Source organism: Phocoena phocoena, chromosome 5 (genome assembly GCF_963924675.1).
Source record: "Phocoena phocoena chromosome 5, mPhoPho1.1, whole genome shotgun sequence".
NCBI lineage: Eukaryota > Metazoa > Chordata > Mammalia > Artiodactyla > Phocoenidae > Phocoena > Phocoena phocoena.
Window position 1 is genome coordinate 103,409,666 of NC_089223.1, and position 23,627 is coordinate 103,433,292.

Below are 23,627 nucleotides of genomic sequence, written 5' to 3' on the forward strand. Positions count from 1 at the left end.
CCATAAGATTCTAGTTGACATACACTTAGGGAAAGAACAACAGTCTGGATGACGGCTATCACTTTTCACTTACATGCTAGTGTGAGCTCGGGACTACATTTGTACTTAAGAGACACTCTCTCAGTCTTCAAAAGACCCTCAAAGTAGACATTATTTACTCCATCTTACAGATAAGCTTGAGGCCCTGAGAGGTGAATGTGCCCACATACTAGTCAGAAGCAGATCCATGATTCAGACTCAGGTCAGCCCCTGCAAAGCCCTCACTATGCCCTCTCTCAGCCCCAGAGGCACAGAATCTAATCATTTCTCAGCAGTCACATCCATCAGGACACTCGTCTCAGTGAAAACCTCAGTTTAGCCAGCTCCCAACGAACCCACCAATCTGTGAATAATTCTGTTAGTTCCACTTCATTTGCAAAGTTTGGAGCATCAAAGAATGAAAAAGAAGCTGCTACCCCAAGATCCATTCTCGTCTCCTCCTTGGTACCTGTAGTTGGGTGAATGGTGTCCCCCTCAAATTTCATGTCTATTAGGAAAATCAGAATGTGATCCTATTAGACATAGGGTCTTTACAGATATAACTGAGATGAAATCATAACAGATTGCGGTGGGCCCTAGATCCAGTAACTGGTGTCCTTATAAGAAGACGACAAGACACAGCCACATGGGGAAGAGAAGACCATGTGGAGGCAGAGGCTGGAGTAATGCAGCTGCAAGCCGAGGAACGCCAAGGATTCCTGGCAACCACCCAAGCCTGGAAGAGGCAAACAAAAGATTCTTCCCTGGAGCCTTCAGAGGGGCACAGCCCTGCTGACACCTTGTTTTCAGACTTCTAGACTCCAGAACTGCGAGAGAATAAATTCCTGTTGTTATAAGCCATGGAGTTTGTTATAGCAGCCCTAGGAAATGAACAGAGTGCCATACCAGGATTTATTAGGAGCTGCCATGCATTTCCCAGCTCCCCTTGCAGCTGGGTGAGGCTGAGCAAGTAACTTCCCGCCAAAGAGATGGAAGTGGAAGTATATAGAACCTCCAGAAAGAAAAGTGCTTTTAAATGAAGACCATACCCTCCTTCATCTGCCCTCCTATTGCCAACCTGGGATGCAGATGTGATGGCTGGCACTCCATGGCATGAGGGGCCATGAGGACCATGGCCACATCCCAGAGCCCCTTCTGAGGGGAGAGGTAAGAGGCCCTGTGGCCTACCCTACTCTGTGGAGCACTTTACAGACCTTGTATATGAAAGAGAAACAACTTCCAGATTTTAAGTCCCTGTGTATTGGGGGGAGGGGGGAGTCTTCTCAGACCTAATCCTAACTGGTCTAAAAGAATGTGTCCAATAGCCCCACATTGACCATAATTGCCTTTTCTTCTTAACTGTTTCTTAAGAGGCATGTTAAATGTGTAAGCGGAAGCCTGGAAGCCTTCTTGCATTTCTAATCCAATCCAGCTGACAAAGAAACAAAACGCAGGCCACTTTCTGAACATGTTGCCAAGAGGCCTGTCTGACGAGGGACATTTATCAAATGCGTGGAGAACTGGAGAAATGGACATTTATTCTTTTCACTCTATTCTCCTAAGTGGCCCCCACACACTGAGACTACCTGAGCTGGGGATACTTCTGTTTGGCACTGAAATGGAAACAGACACCAAGTCCTTGGTTCGTTTTAAATTAAGCTCAGTCTGTCTCTTGTGCAAATACTTGGTTTTCCCCCATTTTATTTACCTTAAATATACATTTCCTGTAACAGAGGAACATATTTTACATGCCTTCTATTACACAATCTATAAGCTCCGGATAGATGCTTTAGTTAACTTAATTCTCGTAATGCTGTAACAGATACGTGATTATTCCTCCTTTTGTAGGTGAGGCACCAGAGGCTTAGAGACCGTAAGCAACTTGATTGGGCTCACACAGCTAACCAGTGAGGGAGTCTGGATTCACACCCAGAAGAGACTTTCTCCAAAGCCTTCTCTTCCTATTATGTGATAACACCGCCCCTACACACACAAAGGGAAAAGGGGCTGGGGAATACTTCTGAGAACTTAGTATCGGTATGTGCTTAGATTTTCTATACATTAGACATTTAAAATCAGTGCATCTCTTCTGCCATTCTTGGTACTGGCTTGTTAAGCTGTGAACTGATGCTCTGTCACTCACTGGCGACCAGTCTAGGGATGGACAGCTGGACCAGGCCTCCAAAAAGAACACCTGGTCCTTCTGCCTCCAGTCCTTAAATTTCTTAGGTGTCTTCCAGAGACAGGAGAGACCTGCCAAAGCTTCCATTCCACGCCCAGGATGGCAGGGGCTTTGTTGGAACCCCAGGGTCTAGAACCATGCCTGGAGCACAGTGGGTCCCCAAAACTCGGCATTTATTGCTCCGTGAGGGAGGACTGGGGCACTTGCTGTGGAGAGGACATGGTGCATGCATCACGGAAGGATGGGCTGCGTGTGTGCGGAAGGAGGGTTTGCATGTGTGCAGGGAGGACAAGGTGCTTGTGTGTAAGAGGGAGCAGGGTGCGTGTGTGCAGGGAGGATGGGCTGCGTGTATGCGGAAGGAGGGCTTGCATGTGTGCAGGGAGGACAAGTTGCTTGTGCATAAGAGCAGGGTGCGTGTGTGCAGGGAGGATGGGCTGCGTGTGCGGAAGGTCAGGTACGCACTCGAGCCGGTGGGGGGGAGAGGGCAGCGCACTTACCAGCCGGCGGATGTCGCGCTCGCACTCGCGCTTGATGCGGTGCACCTCGTCCTGGTGCGCCTGGTAGGCAGCGCGCAGGTCGGCCGCCTTGGCCTTGTCGGCCTGCATGCAATTGCTGAGCGCCTCCTCCGCCTGCTTGCGTGCCGCCTTGAGCTCCAGGATCTCCTGCTGCAGCCGCAGGCGCTCGCCGTCGAAGGCCCTGCGAGCCTCTTCGCGCGCCTCGGCCAGCAGCGCCGTCTTGACCTTGTCGGCGGCACCATCGCGCAGCACGTTCAGCGTGGCCTGCAGCCGCTGCAGCTCGCCCTCCTTGATCTTGGCCGTGCGCGCTGCCTCCTGCTCGTGCTGGCGGATGAGCACCTCGCGCAGCGCCTGAAGCTCCTTGGTCTTCTCCTCGTGCAGCTTGGCCCTGAGCTCCGAGATGTAGGCTGTGTGTCGCCGCTGCTCCTGCTCGCGCTCCAGCTTAGCCTCCTGCAGCCGCTCGCGCAGCTTGCCCACCTGCAGCCGCGGGGGGAGAGCCGGTCAGGGTCCGGGCTAGGGGAGCCGGCCAGGCCGGCCGCCACCTCCCCGTGTCCCTTCGTGTGCGACCGGCCCCTGAGACCCTCTCCCGGTCCCCACACTCCAATTCCCCCTCCCGCCACCTCCATCAGTCCCACGCAGAGTCTTCCCTACTATTTTGTTGAGATGTTCCCAGCCGTGGAAAAACATCTGAGGGTGTTGGAGAGGAAAGTAAGGCTTTGACATCCCTTCCAATTTGGAGATTTACGAGGAAGGGCAGTTTATCAGTCACAAGATATGCCGCGCAGAAATCATCTGTCTCATCAGAGCAGAACAGATTGTAAACCAGAAACACATTTCCAGTGCCCATGCCCTGAACTCTGGAGTTAGAGGAGGCCGAGCAGGTGGACGTAGAGAGGGGCAGGGGTGGAGGTGCCCTCACTGCTGAGTGGCTCTCCTGCCCGGGCTGGGGCTTCTGTGACCCTTCCCTCTACACGAAGCTCTCACAGCAGCCAGGAAGGAGGTAACTGCTTTGCCACAAGGCAGCCAAGCATCAGAGATGCGCCGCTGGTGACCTGCCTGGGATGAGGGGCTGCCAAGGGGCAGAGACAGGCTTCACCCCCAGGCGCCTGGCCCCAGGGCCAGTGGTCTGCAGGTGCCAGGCTGCTAACCCCACCAGAAGGTATTCGTCTATTCAGCAAACAAAACATTATTTGTAAAATATGCCAAGGGAGTGTCTTCTTCAAACACTCCAAAAGACTTTATTCGATCTTTTTATTTCAAATATCACACAATTACACACATTCCACAGGAACCCATTCGTTTTCCAAATTACAGCAATCTCCGAAGAACAGAAACAAATGTGTCTCTCATGGATGAGCTGCTTCCAAGGTGGCAACATTTCCCCCAGACCACAGTCTATAGAATACCAACATGCTGAAATTAATTTTAGGTGAGGAGTTTTACGATGTCACTCGGGTTGATAAATCCTTACTCATAACAGCAGGGAAAGGAGCAAATAAACCTGGCCAGGCAAAGATACAAGATCAATGTCTCCTTACATCAAACAGGCATAATCACAGAAATAAAACAAGGACCGGACCTGTCACAGGGCTCATCTCACCCGAGAGCTAGAATTGGCCTCTTCCTAAGGGATTGAGTGCCAGGAAGCCAAAACTTTAAATATTTAACATGATCTCCCCAGGGAGGAACTAAATGCTTCTGGCGTTCTCCTTCTAAGGAGGCAACACTGTTCTAACTTTCTGGGATGCTGACAGTGATTTGGGATCTTGTCGGAATCCGAACCTGCACTGACGAGTGCATTTCCCTCTGCAACTACTTAACCTCGAGATGGTTAATGTTACGCGTCAACTGGGCAGGGCTGTGGTACCAGGTCATTCGGCCAAACACCAGTCTAGATGTTGCTGTGAAGGAATTTTTAAGGATGTGATTAACATTTTAATCAGTAGACCTGGAGTAAAGCAGATGACCCTCTATAATGTGGGTGGGCCTCACCAAGTCAGCTGAAGGCCTTCAGAGAAAAGACTGAGGTCCCCCAATGAGGAAGGAATTCTGCCTCATTACTGTGAGATCAATGCTCCCTCGAATTTCCAGCCTATCTGCCCGGCAGATTTCAGATTTGTCAGCCTCCATGACCATCTGAGCCACCTTCTTGAAAAAAACCAAATCCCTCTCCATCTCTCTCTCCTACTGGTTCTTTTTCTCTCTGAAGAACCCTGACTATACAAACCCCCCAGAGCTTCCTGACCCTTCCCTGTGAAACAAGGCTATCAACAACAGTCTTAAAGACTGTTGGGAGGAGGAAAGCTGAAAGCGGATGAGCGGATAAAGGGGAGTTTGGTCCCAGGCAGTAAAGGAAGGAGGAATGTGGCCAGCATGAGCAGAGCTGTGTGCACGGCAGCCTGGGCGAGGCCGGGCCTGCCCCTGGGAGGGGCAGAGGGGGCCAGCTGAGATGGGCCACGTGACACCCGTGTGTAGGGCAGGGAGGCTAACAGTGGATGGGCTGCGGGAGAAGGCCCTGCTGGGTCCCAGCAGCTCTGCCTAGAAAAGCTGAGGGCCGAGCCCAAGCGCCATGAGCCAGGTGTGGCACAGTGAGGCGGGGGTGGCCCCTGGTGGGCACAGAGCACCCGCTCCTTACTCCATTGAGTGGAGCAGGTCTACGAAAGTCATGTGCCACTTGACTCGCCAGCTGCCTCCAAGCTGTGCCCCGCCCCCAAGTCCAGAGGTGCAGCAGGAGAGAGGGGCCCTTACCAGCCTTGCCTCAGCATCTGGGCTCTAAATGTGGCAAGAGCAAAGTGACCAAGAAAGGGCAGGCATCTAGGTGGGAGGGGCTGGCCTGGAGAACTCTGAGACAGCACCGCCAGCACCCCAGTGGGCACAGTGAAGTCAGCCTCCACTTGGCTCCTTCCCCAACTCCTCAGTCCATCTGTCAGCGCTGGGTCTCCACTTCCAGGCCTAGACCACTTTTCCCCGTTCCCTGGTCCAAGCCAGAGGCAGCAGCCCTCTGCCAGACCGTGGCAGTCACCTTCTCACCCATCGCCCTGTCTCTGCCCCCGCACACTCGCCCTTTAGTCCTTCCCAGCGGCCAGCACAGGCCTCTGAACACACACGTTAGAAGGTTTCCCTCTACTGCCCTCTGAATCCACGGGGTGCGGGTTAACCGTTCTGAAACCACTAGAGTGCTGAGTAACTAAGTAAATGGGTGGTGGGGTCAGGCCCTCCCCGCTGGAGGGAGGACAGATGAGCAAGGGGAGGAAGCCAGAGGATCCAGGTGCTGGTGGATTAGCCTGGGGATATCGGTAAGAACTCATGTTTAACTTAATATACATACAGATGCTACATTTAGAAATATTTTAGATATGTACACATACACGGTTAGTATATACGCATACACTTCCTTGCTCTGTCAGCTAAGCCTAGAAGCAACGACATGCCAGCAGCGGTGAGCACACCCAGTGCCCAGATCCTGGTTTCTCATGCCATTCTCTAATAAGTGGGACCAGGGCTCCTTGGAGAAATGAGTGGCTCTAAGACTGGGGCAGGGAATATACGAGACGAACCTGGAGCACCTTACAGGACTGGAAAGTAAGGGTGTACCCAAGAATAAATTAATAAATAAATGTCACAATGATGGGGTGCAAAGGAGCACAGGGGTCAACTAAAAGAGATTCCCGTGGCCAAACTAGAACAGTCTGAGCAACAAAATAAAGTGGTATTGGATTATAAGCCAAAGTGTAAAATAGTGTTCATAGTGATATAAATGACTGAACTGATACATGTAAAAATACGAAAGAAAACCAAAAAAACCCTCGAGGGCTCGTGGCATCCAGCATACAAGCCCACGTCCTCCCCAGCCCACAGGACTGACCCCGGCTGATGGCTCTCCGGTCCTCCTCCCTGACCACCCAGCTCAAGCCACGTCCCTGGCTGCTGCACCTCAGACATGCAGGCACCTTCCCGCCTGCGGCCTTTCCCCAAGCTGGCCCTTCTGCCTGGAATGCTCCCAGCCAGGCCTCTGCAGGACCTGCCCTCCCACCCCCTGCAGCACCCCTTTGCTGACCACCTCCCAAAAGAGCCACCCCCACTGCAGCCCCACGACTCTCCACCAGCTTCTGCTGCTTTACTTTCTTGGCACTTTTCACTACGGCATAAATATTACATGCTAATCTCCTGGCCTTCGTTCCCTACCTCCCCCATTAGATACTAGCTCCAGGAGAGGATCTCCAGGGCAACCCAGCTTCTGGGACACAGCATGGCACACAGTAGGTGCTCAATAACTAGCCACGGACTGAGCAAAGGAAAGAATGAAAGGCTGAGGGGCCTGGCAGTTCTGTAAAGAATGAATGACAGCATCCACTCCCTGGGGCATGAGGCACTGGCCCTCCCCCCCACCCCACCCCATGTGGGTGCCAGCTCCTAGGCTAGCTGGTCCCTCTGCCTAGTCCCTGTGCCTCACCTTCCCTCCATTCTCCAGGAGACCCGGAAGGCTTCCCCGACTGGGTCAGGGCCTCCCCTGGGCTCCCAGAGCCCTGCATTATTCCCTCCATCACCACACAGATCACACCCAAATTCCAACTCTCCCGGCCTACCCACTGCAGCCGGCAGCCCCTGCAGGGCAAGATGAAGCCTGATTCACTTCTGTAGCTGGACTAGTCCCTGGCCCAGTGTAGATCCAGACCAGGGTGGGCTACTCATTGCAAGAACGAATGAATCATCAGCTCGGTGAGCGGTGGGCAGCAGCCGGAAGCTTCATGGCCTGGCTTGGGCCCATGTGCTGACCACTGCCCTCTCTGCCCCCACCCACTCCAGGCCATGGGCCTCAACAAGTCAGGGTCTCTGCCCCAGTGGCCTTGGCACCCTGATTGGTGCCGAGCATACTCCCAGGTGAGGCCAGACACTTGGAACGGTGTGAGCCCTGCTCCCTTTTGTGCCAGCCAGCAAAATCCTTCAGAGCCAGCTCCAGACCACCCCTGCAAAGCTTTCTTGGGCCACTCTGACCATTGCATGGCTTCCTAAAAGCTCTGGTGCAACATGCCAAGTACTGTCATCCGGCTAGCTCCCTGAGTATATGAGCACCCAGCCTGCCTGAGGGCAGGCCGTTTCTGAGTCACTTCCAAACGCCCAGCCCAGTCCCAGAGCACAGGCACGGGGCGGGGGGCTGGGGGCTTGATGAATGTGTGGATGAACCAACAGGTACATTCCCCACATGCCCTCGCCCTGCGGTGTTCAATGGGGACTCCTCTGCTAAAGTAACAACACCGTAAATACATCAGCAACAGTTATCATGAGATCATATAGAAACAGCGGTTAAACGCAATCACAAAGTTTACACTTATGTTTCTCATACCAGCCAGTAAGCACATTGCTGAATTCTCTGAGAACAGAAACTCTCCCAGTGGCGGCCTGGATAAGCCCCCCGGCAGGGCCACGGGGTGGCTGGGCTGAGCAAACGGGCAGCCAGGGCACGTAGAGGCAGGAGGTGCCTGGGGAGGCACAGACTGGGTTTCTTGTAGGCCTGGCTTCCAACCCAGTGCCAACACCTGTGTGACCTGTGACTGTGCACACCTGCTGTGATGGGCTGAACTGTGTCCCCCCAAATTCCTGAGTGGCCGTCCTAACCCCCAGACCCTCAGAATGTGACTGTATATGGAGACGGTCTTAAAAGGGGTTACTAAGTTAAATGAGGCCGTGGGGGTGGGTCCTGATTCAATACAACTGGTACCCTGACGAGAAGAGATTAGACAATCAATTGAGATAACTCACTACCTTCGGACCAGCCGTCAAGAAGAGATTAGGACACAGACACACACGGAGAAGAGCATGTGAGGACACAGGGAGAGGGCGGCCGTCTACAAGCCCAGGAGAGAGGCCTCAGGAAAAACCAACCCTGCCCACACCTTGAACTCAGACTCCCAGCCTCCAGGACTGTGAGGAAATAAATCTCTGCCGTTGAGCCCCTGCCCCGGTCTGTGGTACTTTATTATGGCAGCCCAGCCACCTCTCCTCTCCAACCCTCAGTTTGCCCACCAATAAAGTGGGGAAAGCCATATCTGACCTCACCGGTCACTATGAGGGTCAGGAGGCCCTCTAAGGTACCTGGTGTGGCCTGTGTAGCAGACGCGTAAGTGTCTGCCAACTGCTGAGTAACTACACGTGACAGGCAGTGCCCAGGCTCCGGATATGACTCTCTCATTTATTCCTTAAACAACCCAGGGAAGCAGACACATCAGATGTCCCCATTTAACAGATAGGGAAACTGAGGCATAAGGCAGCTACCTGGCTTGCCCCAAGGCCTCAAGGCGAGCTAGGTGGTGGAGGCGGGACGGAGACCTGGCCGAATGACGTTGGCTGTGCGGCTTTCCCCATAACCACAGCTGCTGCTGCTACTGCCTGGTCAGCCCCTCTAGGCCCAGCTGAGCAGTTGACAACCCGGGGGTCCTGGCAGGCAAACCCTTCCTGAGCTGGACAGGATGTGGACAGGCTGGCACCACCAGCAGCTGTGCTGAAACACCTTGGCTGCACTGGCCCTGGGACTCTGAGTGTCTGGGGATGGGGGGCAGCACGCGTGTCCCCAAGCTCCAGGAGCCCAGTCTTCATCATCCCAGGTCGGGGGCTCTGCCTCTGCTCTCCATGTAGCTGTCCTGAGCTGGGGTCAGAGCCAAGGACCAAGCCCCAGCCCCTCCCCACCCAGGAGCTGGACCCCGCTCAGCACTGCAGCTGCTACCAGAGTCCCAGCTCTCAACCAGACACCTGCTGCCCTCCCCCAAGCAGCCCCTCCCCTCCCTCAGGTGCTGTGGGCAGGGCCGGAGGGTACCTTCACGGCTTGGGGTGTAAGGCCAGCCCCTCAGTCGGGCCCCTAGGAGCAAGCCCTAACCCCGTCCTCCTCTTCTCATACGAATGGCGGCTCCACCCTGCTAGGAGAGCACCTCCACCCCGCCTGCTTCTGCCCTCAAACCGCCCAGGTCAGAACCACACCAACAAGGAGGACTGGGGCAGCGCCCAGGCACCGGATGGGCTGTTCTTGCTTACGTTACCTAAGATCTTTAAGACAACCTTAAACTGGGTGGTTATCATGATGCCATGTTACACGTGAGAAAACGGAGGTTCAGAGACTTTATGTCACTTGTCTAAGATCGTGAAGGCAGTCGGGGGTCAAGGTGAGGTCTGAAGCCAGGTCTGAATGATTAGGAAGCCTGGGCTCCTCCCACTGTGACTGGCTGCCCAGCACGCTGACACTTTGATTGGCACCCAACGGGGCATCGTACTGACTGGCTCCAAAGCTCATACCTGCCTTACGAGAGCAAAACAGCTCCCATCACAGAGCCAGGCTTCAAATCAAGCCCTTTATGTCAGGGGTCCCCAACCCCCAGGCCGTGGACCGGTACCGGTCCTGTTAGGAACCGGGCCGCACAGCAGGAGGTGGGCGGCGGGCGAGCGAGTGAAGCTTCACCTGGCGCTCCCCGTGGCTCCCCACTGCTCGCATTACCACCTGTACCCTCCCCCCGACCCTGTCCATGCAAAAACCGTCTTCCACGAAACCGGTCCCTGGTGCCAGAAAGGTTGGGGACCGCTGCTTTACGTTTGATATACGTATTTACATCCTTACTCCTGCCCAGCGGCCCATCAGGTGGTACTGTTATGATCTCATCTTGCAGGTGAGGGAAATTACAGCGTGGAGAGTGAAGTACCTTGTCCGAGATCAGAGCCAAATGTCGGGGAGGGTCAGGGTGGGGGGGCGGGTAGCAGACAGGATTCGCATCCAGGTGGTCTCTGTACCACCACTGATGTTATACCCATTTTAAAGCGAGGCAAGCTGAGGCTCAGAGAGGCGGAGCGCCCAACCCCACCCCAGCCCTGGGACACACCCTTCACGCTTACCTCGGGGGCAGTCTGTCCCCCGGGAGTTCACAGCCCACCCCTCACCTGAGCCAGGAGGCCCTTGTCCCTCCCACCTTGCTCTTTTCCTGCTGGAACTCGATCTGAACGCTGGTCAACTTGGCCCGCAGCTCCTCGTTGGCCATCTGCACCGCGTCCACCTCCATCTCAGGCTTCTCGCCCTTGCTCCGGCCTTTCTTAGACATGCTTCCTCTCAGGTTGAGATGCTGAGATCCTGTGTTCACTCCCGCCAGCCAGCAGGCGCCGCTCCCAGCTCCACCGTGCTAATCAGTCTCAGCTCCTCCTCTGCGTAAACCACCATCACTTGGGACCCTGGGGGAGGAAGGAAGCCAGGTCAGCAGAGAGAGAGGGGCCGGTGCCCCCTTGCCTGGGGCACTCAAACACGATGGCAGGTAGCGTTTGCTGATGCCTCCCTCCCTGATCCGGGCACCTGCTCACCCCGAAGATGCCCCACCATTCACAACACTGACCTAGGGCTTCTCCAACAGCGGCTGCATCAGAATCTCTTGGAAGCTTGTTAAGACGGAGTCCTGGGCCCACCCCCAGGAATCTGATTTGCATGTCTCCCAGGCTCCCAGGTGAGGCTCCCAGGTGACCACCCCTCATTGAGTAGCTCTGTCTGGTCCAGTCCTGGCCTCCTCAAGATGGGACTATGGCATCTAAGCAACTATAGACCTCGGTCTGCAAGTGTGACTGAGCCTCAGTCACCCTGGTGCTTGATTCAAAGGCAGGATTCCGGGGGAGCACAGAGCTCAAAGCTTGAGGCCTGTGGGGAGGGGGCCAGGGGACCTGGATGTCTCATCCACACACCCAGGTGATTCGGGAGCAGAGTCTAAGGACCGCACTCTGAAAACTGGGCTTTTAGACTCCCTAAAGGCTAGTGGTTCCCTCCCCACCCCAAGGACTAGCACAGCACTGGTTGCCCAGAACTGTTAGCTCTGGGCCCAGTTTTGGTGCCCAAGCCAGCCTGGGGGAGTAGCACAGCCCCTGGAGGAGGTGACAGCCAAGCATGGTGCTCTGCGGTCCTCCAGGCCTCTGTGCCTGCCTGGCCAGGCCTGAGCTGGTCAGGCGGCCAATGGGATGCCCTGATAAGCTAACGGCCCCTCCCGCACTCACATTTCCCTGGGGGACCCCAGACCGGCCATTTGGTAGGGCTGCCCTCACAGCCCACACGGTGTCAAAGCCAAAGCCATTAAAATCAGGCCCTAGTGACAGCCAGTAGCACTGTGTATTGGATGCTACACCTCTGTCACCCCACGGAACACGGTACAGCACAGTGTTGACCAAGAAGCCCGAGAGTCTCAGCAAGGAGATGTGACTGCTCGATGCCACAGCACGGGGAGAGACGAGCCGAGAAGGTGCGCTCCAGAAGTTATACTCAGCGTGGCCCTGCGCTAGCCCTGGGATGCGATGGAGGGCCAGACAGCGTCCCAGCCATCATAGAACTTTCTAGCCAGGGAGACGACTACGGAAATGAATACATAAAATAACTCTGAATTGGGATTGGCGTTGGCAAGAAATAGTAAACAGGGTATTTGAGACCTCTATCAACTATTACCCAAGTCACTGGCAGAGGGAGACAAGGGGAGTAAACTGCCCGACCACATGGGGCCTAGAGACCACGGACAGAGTCAAGGCCAGGTATGGAATGTGCAGCCTGGTGCAAAATGGAAACGCGAGGGTCTTGTTGCAAAAGCTATTCAGCTTCTCATGACCACGACACTGAGCATTAAACCAAGAGTGAAGCCCCCTGACGGCCTCTACAACCACACCATGCACCGGTGATGCTGGCCCCGGACAGAATTTAAGTGCAACTCTGAGGATGCTTGGTTGGGCAGCAGGCCCCGAGCAACAGGGGTCAGCTTTTGGCTGATGAGGACCACAGTGGGCTGAATGATGGTCCCCAAAAGACATGTTCACATCCTATTCCCCGGAACCTGGGAATATGCCCTTATTTGGAAAAAGGGTCTTTGCAGATGTAATCAAGTTAAAGATCCCAAGATGAGATCATCCACGATGAGGGTGAGTCTTAAATTCAGTGACATGTGCCCTTGAAAGAGACACAGAGCAGAGAACATGCAGAAGGGCAGGCCGTGTGAAGAGAGAGGGGGGACTGGAGTGATGCAGCTGGAGGAGGCCGGGGGGTCCCCTCCTAGAGCCTCCAGAAGGAGCAGCACCCCGCCGACACCACTGACACCGCCAGATTTTGGACTCTGGCCTCCAAGACTGTAAGAAAGTAAATTTCTGTCGTTTTAAGCCTCTCCATTTGTGGAAATTCTTTATGGCAGACACCGGAAAGGAATACACTGGGCATGAAGGGGAAAACGCTCGTGGGAGACATTCAGCACTTTGTTGAATGACTTAAGATAGCCAGCTTCTCAGCACTGAGCCCTGCTTCTTTCCCTGCTTCCTTTCACATCAGTAATAAGCCAGCTCACGCCACACCACAGGCAAATCCCCTGCCCCTCACTCAGAGCCTGCTATCTCATGATTTACACACAGTGCTAGCAAGCTGCGCTGTCTGTTCTCCCAGCCCAGAGCAGAAGGAAACTAAAAACCGGCAGACGGTGTTCTGCAAAAGGCAAACACGCAGATAGGAGAATGAAAAGAGAGCAAAGATTTTTCTACCATACCTTCCCCCCCAAAAAATAAGAGAGTAAAATAATAATTACTTTTATTACCTTCAGTATTACCTTTAATACGTAAAAAGCCTGCAAGGCCTAAAATATTAACGTTCTTAGGACACCTCATTCTCCAATTACAGCAAATTAATAAGGTGCTACCTGTCCAGACTCTTCTTATACAGTGTTGGTGCAAGATAGTCAGTGGGAGTTAAAAAAAAAAAGTTCATGAGATGTGATAAAGTCAGCTGAGTCGGGTTTTCCTAACACACATTCTGGGCTCTGGGGCTCAGGGCTATAAAGAGGACCCAGAAGGAGCTGGGCTCAGTCGCTCAGCCCAGCTCCGCCACCAACCTCTGTGCTCTCCTCACCCAGGACTCTCGAGCCATGAAGTGCAGCGGGCCACGCAGGGGTGGTGTGGGCGCCAGGACTGGCACCACGGCTAACCCCAGAGCAGGCAGCCTGCGGCCACAGTGCCGGGGCCTCTGCGTCCCGCGACAGACCCCAGCAGCCCGGAGCTGGCACGTCTTAGAAATGATGACAGAACAGCACATCTGGCAGCGCTCGGCTCCCTGGGCCCTGCTCCAAGCTCTCTGCGTGGCGGCTCGGTCCTCACCTTGACCCCGGGGCTCCTGACCATCAGTGTCCGGCCACCAAGCCTTGTTCCCACCAGTTCTCAGAGGTGTCCCCTCCTCCCAAGGCTCTGGCCATCCCGCTGGCCTGACTGTGGCCTCCCCTGTCTCCTGGCCTGCACACTGCCTGCCCCCCCAGGCTCCAGGGGCAGTGGGATGACCCTCCTCGCCACTCCCTGCTGACAACCTGCAGGGGACAGTGCCCATGGCCACAGAAAGCAGCCCTCTGTGCTGGGCCCTGATCCACTGCCCGGCCTGAACCAGTGGTGGCCCCCGTGAGCCACACCTGCCGTCCCCTGCCGTCCTCAGCCCGTGCCTCTCCCTGCCTGACAGGGCCACCTCCTAACTGTGCCCCACACTCGACTCCGGCCACACCTCCTCCGGAAGCCCTCTCCGCCCCACAGGCAGGGTCAGGGTGTCCCTGCAGCCCAAGCCTCACCAGATTGACTCTCAGCCACCATCCAGGACCACGAGTCCAGCAGGGCTGGGGCCGCCACAGGAGACAGAATCACTTTACCGATGGGGAAACTGAGGCCCAAACAGATCAGAGGCCTGCCTGGGGTCACAGGGAGGGGGGGCCCAGTGGGGAGAGGAGAACTCACCACTCCCCTGAGCCCACCTGGCAGTCAGCAGAGCTTGCCTTGAGCTGTAGAGGCTGTGGGGTGTGCACCACCCCACACGGACCCCACGGGCCCGGCCCCAGCTCACTGGGGTGCCCTCGGCTCCCATGGCCCCCACCGCCGGGCCAATGATGTCATTCATCACGGCAGCTGGGCTCCCCTGCCTGGGCTGGCTGACCCCTCACCTAGGACCCTCTCATCCCAGGGGCCACCGGAGCCAAGACCCTGCCAAGCTCCTCCCTACACCGAGGGCCACCCGTTCCCACTGAGCTGGGACTCAAGCCCCTTGCTGCCAAGTCTCCCAGCCGCGGACTCTGCAACCACAGGGCCTGCGCTGTGCTGACCTCCTTTTCTAGTTCAGGTTATACATTTTGCACCCAACAAACATCTGAGGGTCCCTCTAGTGACAGGGAGGGGTGGCTTCTGTCAATGTTCTACATACACCACACAAACGCACACACACCACAATGCACACATCATACAGAAGCACACACACAATGCACACACCACACATATACACCACAGAGAAGTGAGTACACATACGCACTGCTAAGGACTGAATGTCTCTCTCCAAAATTCGTATGTCGAAATTCTAATGTCCTATGCGATGGTATTAGGAGGTGTGCCTTTGGGAAAAAGTTAGATCGTGAGGGTGGAGTCCTCGTGAATGGGATTAGTGCCTTTATAGTCTCTGCCTGGTGTAGACTCAGCAAGAAGGCAGCTGTCTACAAGCCAGGAAGAGGGCTCTCATAAGAACCTGAGCATCCTGGCACCGTGATCTTGGACTTCTAGCCTCTACAACTGTGAGAAATAAATGCCTGTTGTTTAAGCCATGCAGTCTATGGAGTTCAGTTACAGCAGCCCAAGCTGACGAAGACACACATAGCACACCACAGGCATCAAACACCACACTCACACCACACACACAGATGCACACCAAACACCACAAACTCACCACACACATACCCTCCAAACACAACACACATCCCATACACACCACACGCACGAGTCAGCATTTCCAACGAGGATGGGGAAACCCCGAATGTCCATACACACCACACGCACTAGTTCAGCATTTCCAACGAGGATGGGGAAACCCCGAATGTCCATACACACCACACGCACTAGTTCAGCATTTCCAACGAGGATGGGGAAACCCTGAATGTCCAAGGAAAGCATTTCTGAGATGCGCAGACCTGTCTCTCCAGCCTCCATGTCGGAGTTCCCCAAAAGGGGTCCTGAGCATCTTGTGAAGGCTCCTTGGAGCCTCCAATGACTCGGGAAGGCCTGGGTGCTTCAGAATTCCTGTTATCAACAACAAAGGGAAGCACAGAATCGGCAGGCTCTGAGCAGGTGCGCCCACAGCAGGCCCACAGGCTGACGGGATCATCATTCCCATCGTTCCACCGAGGGAACTGGGCTCAGAGGGGTTCAGAGCCACCCGAGTCACTGCAGGTGAGCCCCGTCTGAGTCTGGTTTACCAGCTGCCCGCCATGGTCCACCTCACTGCAGCCAAACCACAGAGTGACCCCAGGGGCAGGCAGCGCAAAGGTTGTTCTCCCGATTAAGAGATGAGGAAATTGAGGCTCACACACACACACACACAGACACACATACACTAAAAAGCCACACATCTGGGTTTGCTGAAAAGCTGGTTGTTCTGGAAGGAAGGGGGTAAGCAGAGGAGAAAGGGGGTGTGGGCTGTGCCCTGGGGTGGCAGGGCAGAGACTGCGGGCCCTGGCAGGGGAAGCTCGGCGGGCAGCCTCAGACTCCCACTGGTCAGGTCACCAGCACGACCCCACCGGCACACTGGTAAGGGCCAACTGGGACAATGGCTATGACAGTACTTGGAAGGCCATGAAGTGGCCCAGAAACAGGGCTTTTCAATGTGTGATGAAAAAATAACGCAAACAAAGACAAGGTCAGTGAGCAGGGACCCTGGGACCCAGAGGCCCCACAGGTCACCTCCTCCCGGCCATTCCCCTGTGGGAGCTGCCACACGTGGCCTTCCAGCCTCTCTTGAAAGTCCTTCCAGGGACAGGAAGACGCCACCACAATGAGAACGTTTGCTCTCCAGGGCATCCCTACTTTAGAAAGCACTTCCTATTTCAAGCCCAAAACATGGAGACGCACAAATAAAGAGGGCCTCCTTAGGACTTCTGCTGTCGGTGCCTTCCAGCACCTGGAAGCTGCCCCAAACAAGCCCACTGCCCCGCCACACAGAAGGCCCTTTAGAGCCTGAAGATGCCCATCACACTCCCCCACCTTCCTCTCCTCCAGGGGACGAGGCATAAGAAGAACGAGGCTCATGCCCCTCATCAGGCCCCACGGTCAGCCTTTTACAGAACAAATCCATCTAAGCCTCCCAATGACTATGATGCAGGTGCCATTGTTACCCCCATCTTGTGGATGGAGGAATCGAGGCCCAAAACAGTAAGTAAGCTGCCTGCGGTCATGCAGTTAGAAAAGAGGCAGGCAGACCTGGATGCAAATCCCAGTCAGTCACTCTGGTCTGCGGTCTGTGATCTGAGTTCCCTGGGCCTCGGTCTTCCCATCTGTGAAGTGGAGCTGTCACTGTTGAGAAGGTCCTAGACAGTAGGTACTAAGCAAGGGACATCTCTCCATGGGAACAGGGCCGGCCAGCACCAGTTTCCTGTGGGTGTGTTTTTCCAAACGTGTGGACATAGCACTCTACACCCCGGAGCCAGGCACTGCGGCTGGTGTGGTGGATGGAGCTCAGAGGGACAGAGAAAGAGGAGTGGGTGAAGCGAAGCCTGGGGCCTGGGAGTTCGTCCCCACAGTGGGGAACCCGGCTGGTGGCAAACTTGCTTCCGCAAATGGAGAGAAAAGAATGGACTCATCTACTGGACAAACCCCAGCTCAGGGGGACACACAGGCATGGGCCGCTCCTCCCACCATTGACTTTGCTGCCTGCCCCTCACGGGCAATGCCCAAACCCACGGTGCCACCTGTCAGATTCCCTCTAGCATCCTTCCCTTTCCCCGCACCTGCCACCTGCAGCCTGGCGGACTACCAAGCAGTCTCCCTGGTCCCCCGACTCCAGTCACCCAGCTACAGCCACCAAGAGGAAGCCTCCTGAAGCAGGAGTCAGCCCACATTGCACCCCTGCCTAGGAAATAATCAAAACAACAACAGTAAGAATCAAACAACACGTCAACCTGCTGTGGTCCCACTGCCTCAGGGGAAAGTCCGCACATCACCAAGGATGCCTTGCGAGGCCCCTGCCAACTCGCCCCATTGCCGCGTCTCCTTGTCTGCTTGCCCTGCCGGATTCTCAGCTACTTTGAAACCGTCTTACTCACTTGACTCTCCAGTATCAAGCAAAGTGCCTGCCCAGAGCAGGTGCTTGGCGACATCAGGACCCCTCCCGGACGTCTGCTGATCTGTAAAAGCATCACATACACTTCTTTCATACCCAGCCCACGGGTGCCTTTACAATTACAAAGTTCAGGCAGAAGGACACAAGAGATCCTTCAAGGGATGCAGGATTCCTGAGTCCTCGGTAAAAATAATCCCCCAACCATGAAGCCGAGCATCAGTACGTAAGAACTGACTTCTGTGTGGACAGAGACACGAGTGCCCGGGATAGCGGGTCTGGCTCACTTGCAAGCTGGCCCCCTTGCTGTGCCAGATGGGTACCCCCCATAGTCAAATGTGGCCCTCAGCAAAATGACAAGATATGAGCATCCAAGACTTTGGCCTTGCCCTTGGGTAGCTGGTTGCAGAGAGGAGCTCAGCCGAGTGAACACATCATTCCCTCATTTGCTCAGCGCAAGCTCACCGCTCACTTCCTGTATGCAGGCACCGCACTGGGCACTGGACCACGGCACCGAGTAGCCCCGCCCCACCCCGCCCCCACCTCGGGATGCTGACTGCCTCACCAGCCCAACGCTCCCTCCTCTCAGACACCTGCTGCCTTGCTCTTTTCAGTATCTCCATACCAGCTGCAGAGGAGACCTGCCCTTTGCACCTTAAAACTGCTGTAAGAAGGGTGTAGTGAGATTTCTCCAAGGACCACCGCTCTTCAATCCCTAGAAAAGTATTAGGAGGTCAGAACACCCCTTCCTTTTGATGGCAGCATCACCTGCCATCGTCCCCTGCCATTGTCACCCCAGTCACAGAATCAGCATCGTCACCTCTGAGGTCAAGACCATGCGAATGGCTGGAGCTGACCTAAGCAACAGCTGGACCCTGAGGACACCCCTTCAACAGGAGCAGGAGAGCCCAGGGATCTTTGGACAGCCTCCATCACCTGGTCCTAGCATGTCCATCTTGATATGTCCCAAAGAAGTAGAGTACAGCCAAGTTCAGGGACAGGAGGCCTCTCTGAATTTGCAGACTCTGAAACACCAGGACTCATGGTCAAGGACCCACAGAGGCCACACCTGCACTCATGGATGCCAGCTCCCCTCCCCTACCAAAAAAAAACCAGAGAAACCCCAATAGGGCAATACTGTGCAGTTACCTGCCCTGTGGCCACTTTGGCAAAGTTCCACCCAGTGAAAAGGAGGGGACACCTACACAGGAGGAAGGAAGGGAAGAAAAATGGAAGAAAGAAACAAGGGAGGGAGGGAAGGAAGGAGGGAGGAGGGAGAACACAGAAACAATGGAATCAAACTTCTTGTTTCTGGTCTGGTGTGTAAGGAACTTTGGAGTCATCACAAGACAAGAGCTGAACAAACTGAAAATCAGTAACTTTTCTTATATCCGTCAGAGAACCGAGGTCATGAGGCAAACCACTGCAGACAGGCAGATACAGAGAACAACATACCACAGCAGAAACCCAGGAGTAGAAACCTCTGTGGGAACCGGTTCAGATTCCTTTTACCAAATACTTCCTGGCCAGCTTTCAACAACAACAACAAGTTACAAGGTATACTAAAAGGCAAAAACAAACAAAAAACAACCAAACAGAAAAAGTCTGAAAAGACAGAACAAGCATCAGAACCAGACGAAGATATAGCAGCGATATTGGAATTAGAAGACCGAAGCCTTAAATAACTCTGATCAATACGCTAAGGGCACTAATGGAAAAAGGGGACAACACGCAAGAATAGATGGCTAACGTCAGCAGACATGGAAATCCTAAGAAAGGAGCAAAAAGTGATGGAGACCAAAAACACTGTAAGAGAAATGAAGAATGCCTTTGAGGGGCTCATTAGTAGACTGGACATGGCTGAAGAATCAGTGAGTTTGAAGATGCATCAATACAAACTTTCCAAAGTGAACAGCAAATTAAAGAAGAACAACTCTGAGATAAACAGAATAGAATATCCCAGAACTGTGGGATAATTACAAAAGCTGTAACATATGCATAATGAGAGGAGAAGAGAGAAGAAACAGAGAAAGGAACGCAAGAAATATTTGAAGCAGTAATTGAATGTTTAAAGTCCCACCCCTGCCTGGACTTGAACCCAAACCTTTGAAAGCCCAGTCCATTGGTTCCTTCCCAAAGCGCTGCCCAGTAGAACTGCTAGCTGTCACAGAAATTCTTACAAACGTTTTCAAATCATCACCTAACACCGTGATAGAGACTGGTGTCCTGGGAATTAAGAAATAGTGGGAGGGGGAAAATTACACAGTGAATGGACCATCCCTTCAATGCTTATGGAAGTGCTCTGGTTTCCTGCAGGCATCTACGAATCCATATTTTGGTCTGTTTAAACCCAAATAACCATGAGAATATTTAAGCACTTTTGGAATGATCCTATTTCAGCACCCCAGTGATAATATTTCCCTCCAGGAGCAGGAATGAGGGAAGCACCAATGAGGGACCTATTAGAACGTGCTAAGTGTCTGCATAGAGTCATTTCGCTAACCCTCTCGAGCTCCTGACAGGGAGGCTCATCTGGCATACCTTGCACATTAGACAACTGAAGCACAGAGAGGCTGAGCCACTGCCCATGTTCACACAGCCAGAAAGGGCCCCTGCCGTCCCCAGCCCACCCCTACTCTTAGCCCTTTCTTGCTTGCTTTTCTTACTTTTGATGAAACTTAGTACTAGTTAAGAGCCAAACTAAGGTAAAGAAACTAGATTCCTAAGAAATGGCCGGCCCAGGAAAAAACAAACAAATCAGCTGACCAGAACCCACATGACAGCAGGTCCTCTGCACCCAGAAAGCTCTGTTCTGTGAACAGCCTGCAGAAACCAAACAACAGCGACAAACCATGTAGCCACTCAGCATTTAAACAGTTTTGTACTGAAACTCCATAACAAGCTCATGGAATTCAGTTGACTACCCATTTTACAGCTGAGGAAACTGAGGCTCAAGGAGGTGAAATGGGGCCCTCGATCCCACCGGGCCTGACTCCGCAGCCTGCTCCCTCCAGCCTCCTCTGCTCCACTCTGTGGCCCTTCTCCCCCCGCCAAGGGAGGGATAACTGCTATTCCCCCCACCTCCCACCCGACTCCACACTTTCAGAGTAAGGGGCTGCTTGTCCCCTTGCCTGGTGGCACTCCCCATCTTATGCCCCAGAACACAGCCCGTGCAGCCCCGCCTCTTCCACGCTCCTCCATGTGAACAGACAGGAGCTTTGCATGTGTTCTCAGTGCCCGTCCCGTGGGTTCACCCATCTCTGCTGAGAGATAGCGTGTTGTCGCTGTTTTCCTAACAGGTCCCAGAGCAGCTTTAGGCTGCACTTCTTGTGTCTTCGCTGGGATTCAGGAAATGCACAAGGCTCTGCCCTGTGGAGCCATCGCCGCCACACACCTGCCCCAGTTCCTGCAAAGCTGACTCACACTCCGGGAAACAGCACATGCTGCATGTCAAGTACGAACCCTTCAAGTCCTTTGCTCCAGGACATCAGTGATTCATTCGAAGATTAGAGGCAGGAGCTCTTCAAAATTCTCTTTAGAGGTCTGGCCATACTCTCTCATACCCTGAGGAAATGACCCCCTAGGGGGACAAACGTGCCAACGTCAACTGCGGAGGCTGGCAAGCTGAGATCTACACTTCTCAGCTCCATCGGGGCTAGCGTTTCACATGGGACTCACACTCCATCCTTCATTCAATTCATTCAATCGTTCATAAACACAAGGTTTGACTCCAGGATAAATGGGCAACCCGGTGCTGGTGCCAGGTGCCCATCTGCTGGTGTGGGCCTGGAGGACATGGGATGCTCTGGTGCTCCTGGGGTCTGGCCACCTCTCTGCTTGCAGCTGTAGCCCTGGGACAGTGGCTTCTAACCCCCCCAGCTCCCCAGAGGGCAACTCTGGGGTGGTACCCTGAGGCCCAGCCCAAACCCCACTCCTCCACCTTCCAAGCATGCTGTCAGCACCTGCTTCCCTGCACGACACCCCTCTGTTTAAAGGAACCCAAGAGAGTGGCTTCTGTTGTCTGCAACTGGACACAGATTAGAATGGGGGTGCCCCAGGGCTTCCCTGGTGGTGCAGTGGTTGAGAGTCCGCCTGCTGATGCAGGGGGCGTGGGTTTGTGCCCCGGTCCGGGAAGATCTCACATGCCGTGGAGCGGCTGGGCCCGTGAGCCATGGCCGCTGAGCCTGCGCGTTCGGAGCCTGTGCTCCGCAACAGGAGAGGCTGCAGTGGTGAGAGCCCCACGGACTGGAAAAAAAAAAAAATGGGGGTGCCCCAGAAACCTGAGTTGAAATGAAAGGGGGACACACAATGTTAAATCACACAGCACAAAACCCAATACTTTGTTCACGCTCGGCACAGAGCCTGCCTCACCTACACTCCACTGATGGAATTTCTCAGTCCAGAAGCTCAGAAATGGCAGTGGAGTGGAGGGTTCTCAAGGGCGGACTGTGGCATCAGACTGAGCTAGCTGCCCCTCATTAGCTGTGTGTCTCTGGGCAGGTTACCTGTCCTCTCTGGCCTTCAGTTTCTCCACCTGGGAGAATGATGAAAGTAATAACACCTACCTCACAGGGCTGGGCTGTTGTGAGTACGGCATGAGTTGCGTTAACTTGTTAAGTCATAATTTAATTATTAATTAATGTTATTAACAGTAATGAGTACATATAATTAATTAATAAGTATTACATGCTCACTATGGAAAATGTGAACAAGACAGATAAAGATGAGATTAAAAATCACTTATCTCCCCACCCCTCTGGGAACAATGGGGATAATTATTAACTATTACCCATCCCATTAGTTAATATTAATCATTAATACTCATTGACACACACCCGGACATACACGCACATGCACGCACACACACACACAACGGCAGAGGCCAGCCCTGCTCTCCTCTGAACTCCTCCAAAGCCTGGGCACCACTCTCCCTCCCCAACTTTAACCTGCACTTGAGGGTTTCACGTGGACTTCAAGATTTCATTTGTTAAAAGGATTCCATGCCAGCTGAAAAACATTTGAAAGCCACAATGTCAGAAGAAAATTTCAATGATGTTGAAAAATGTTCTTGATATATGTTATAGGTTAAATTCCTCGCCCTCCTATAAAAATCTACACGCTGAAGTATTAACCCCCAGTACCTCAGAATGTGACCTTATTTGGAGATAAGGTCTTTACCAAAGTAATCAGGTTAAAGTGAGGTCATCAGGATGGGCCCTAATCCAATATGACTGGTGTCCTTATAAAAAGGGGACATTTGGAGACAGACACGCACACAGGGAGAACACTGTGTGAAGATGGCAGAGATCAGAGGGATGCAGCTAGAAGCCAAGGAACCCTAAGAAGGGCCAGCAAACCCCCAGGAGCTGGGGGAGAGGCCTCTAACAGATCCCCCTTCACAGCCTTAGAAGGAATCAACACTGCCTCAGACTTCCACCCTCCAGGACTGCGAGAGAATAAGTTTCTGTCGTTTCAGCCACCCAGTCTGTGGTCCCTTCATCCAGCAGCCATAGGAAACTAATGCAGTATATTTACTAAGTAATGAGAACGGCATATAAAATATTGTCCCAATTTTTAAAGGGAACCATTTCATCCACACAGAGAGAAAAAAGACTGGAGGGAGTAGAACAAACGTGAACAACGTTTTTTCAGCTGTACTGACCCTCGCTTTGCAGGCACTTTTGTGCATGTTTAGAATTATTCCCTTCCCAGGAGTGGGTTCACTGGCCAAACCTCACAAACTTTCCAAGGGGCTTGTACCCATTTAGACCTGCACAGGCAAGGTTAGCCGGCCCAACCCAGGAGTCCT

The 23,627-nt window shown here is 53.8% G+C and overlaps 1 protein-coding gene across 3 annotated transcripts in view; it reads right to left on the minus strand.

Moving 5' to 3' along the window:
* JAKMIP1 (janus kinase and microtubule interacting protein 1) overlaps positions 1-23,627 on the minus strand; it is a 132,044-nt gene that overhangs the window by 60,886 nt on the left and 47,531 nt on the right. The window contains exons 1-2 of one of the 3 annotated variants that reach the window (XM_065877910.1): positions 10,665-10,793; positions 2,698-3,192 (exon numbers count right to left, since the gene is read on the minus strand). In XM_065877910.1, coding sequence (XP_065733982.1) covers positions 2,698-3,192; positions 10,665-10,793 — 624 coding nt within the window. Of the gene's footprint in view, positions 1-2,697; positions 3,193-10,664; positions 10,921-23,627 lie in introns of those variants that run through there. The other 2 variants (XM_065877911.1, XM_065877912.1) reach the window with 2 other exon arrangements.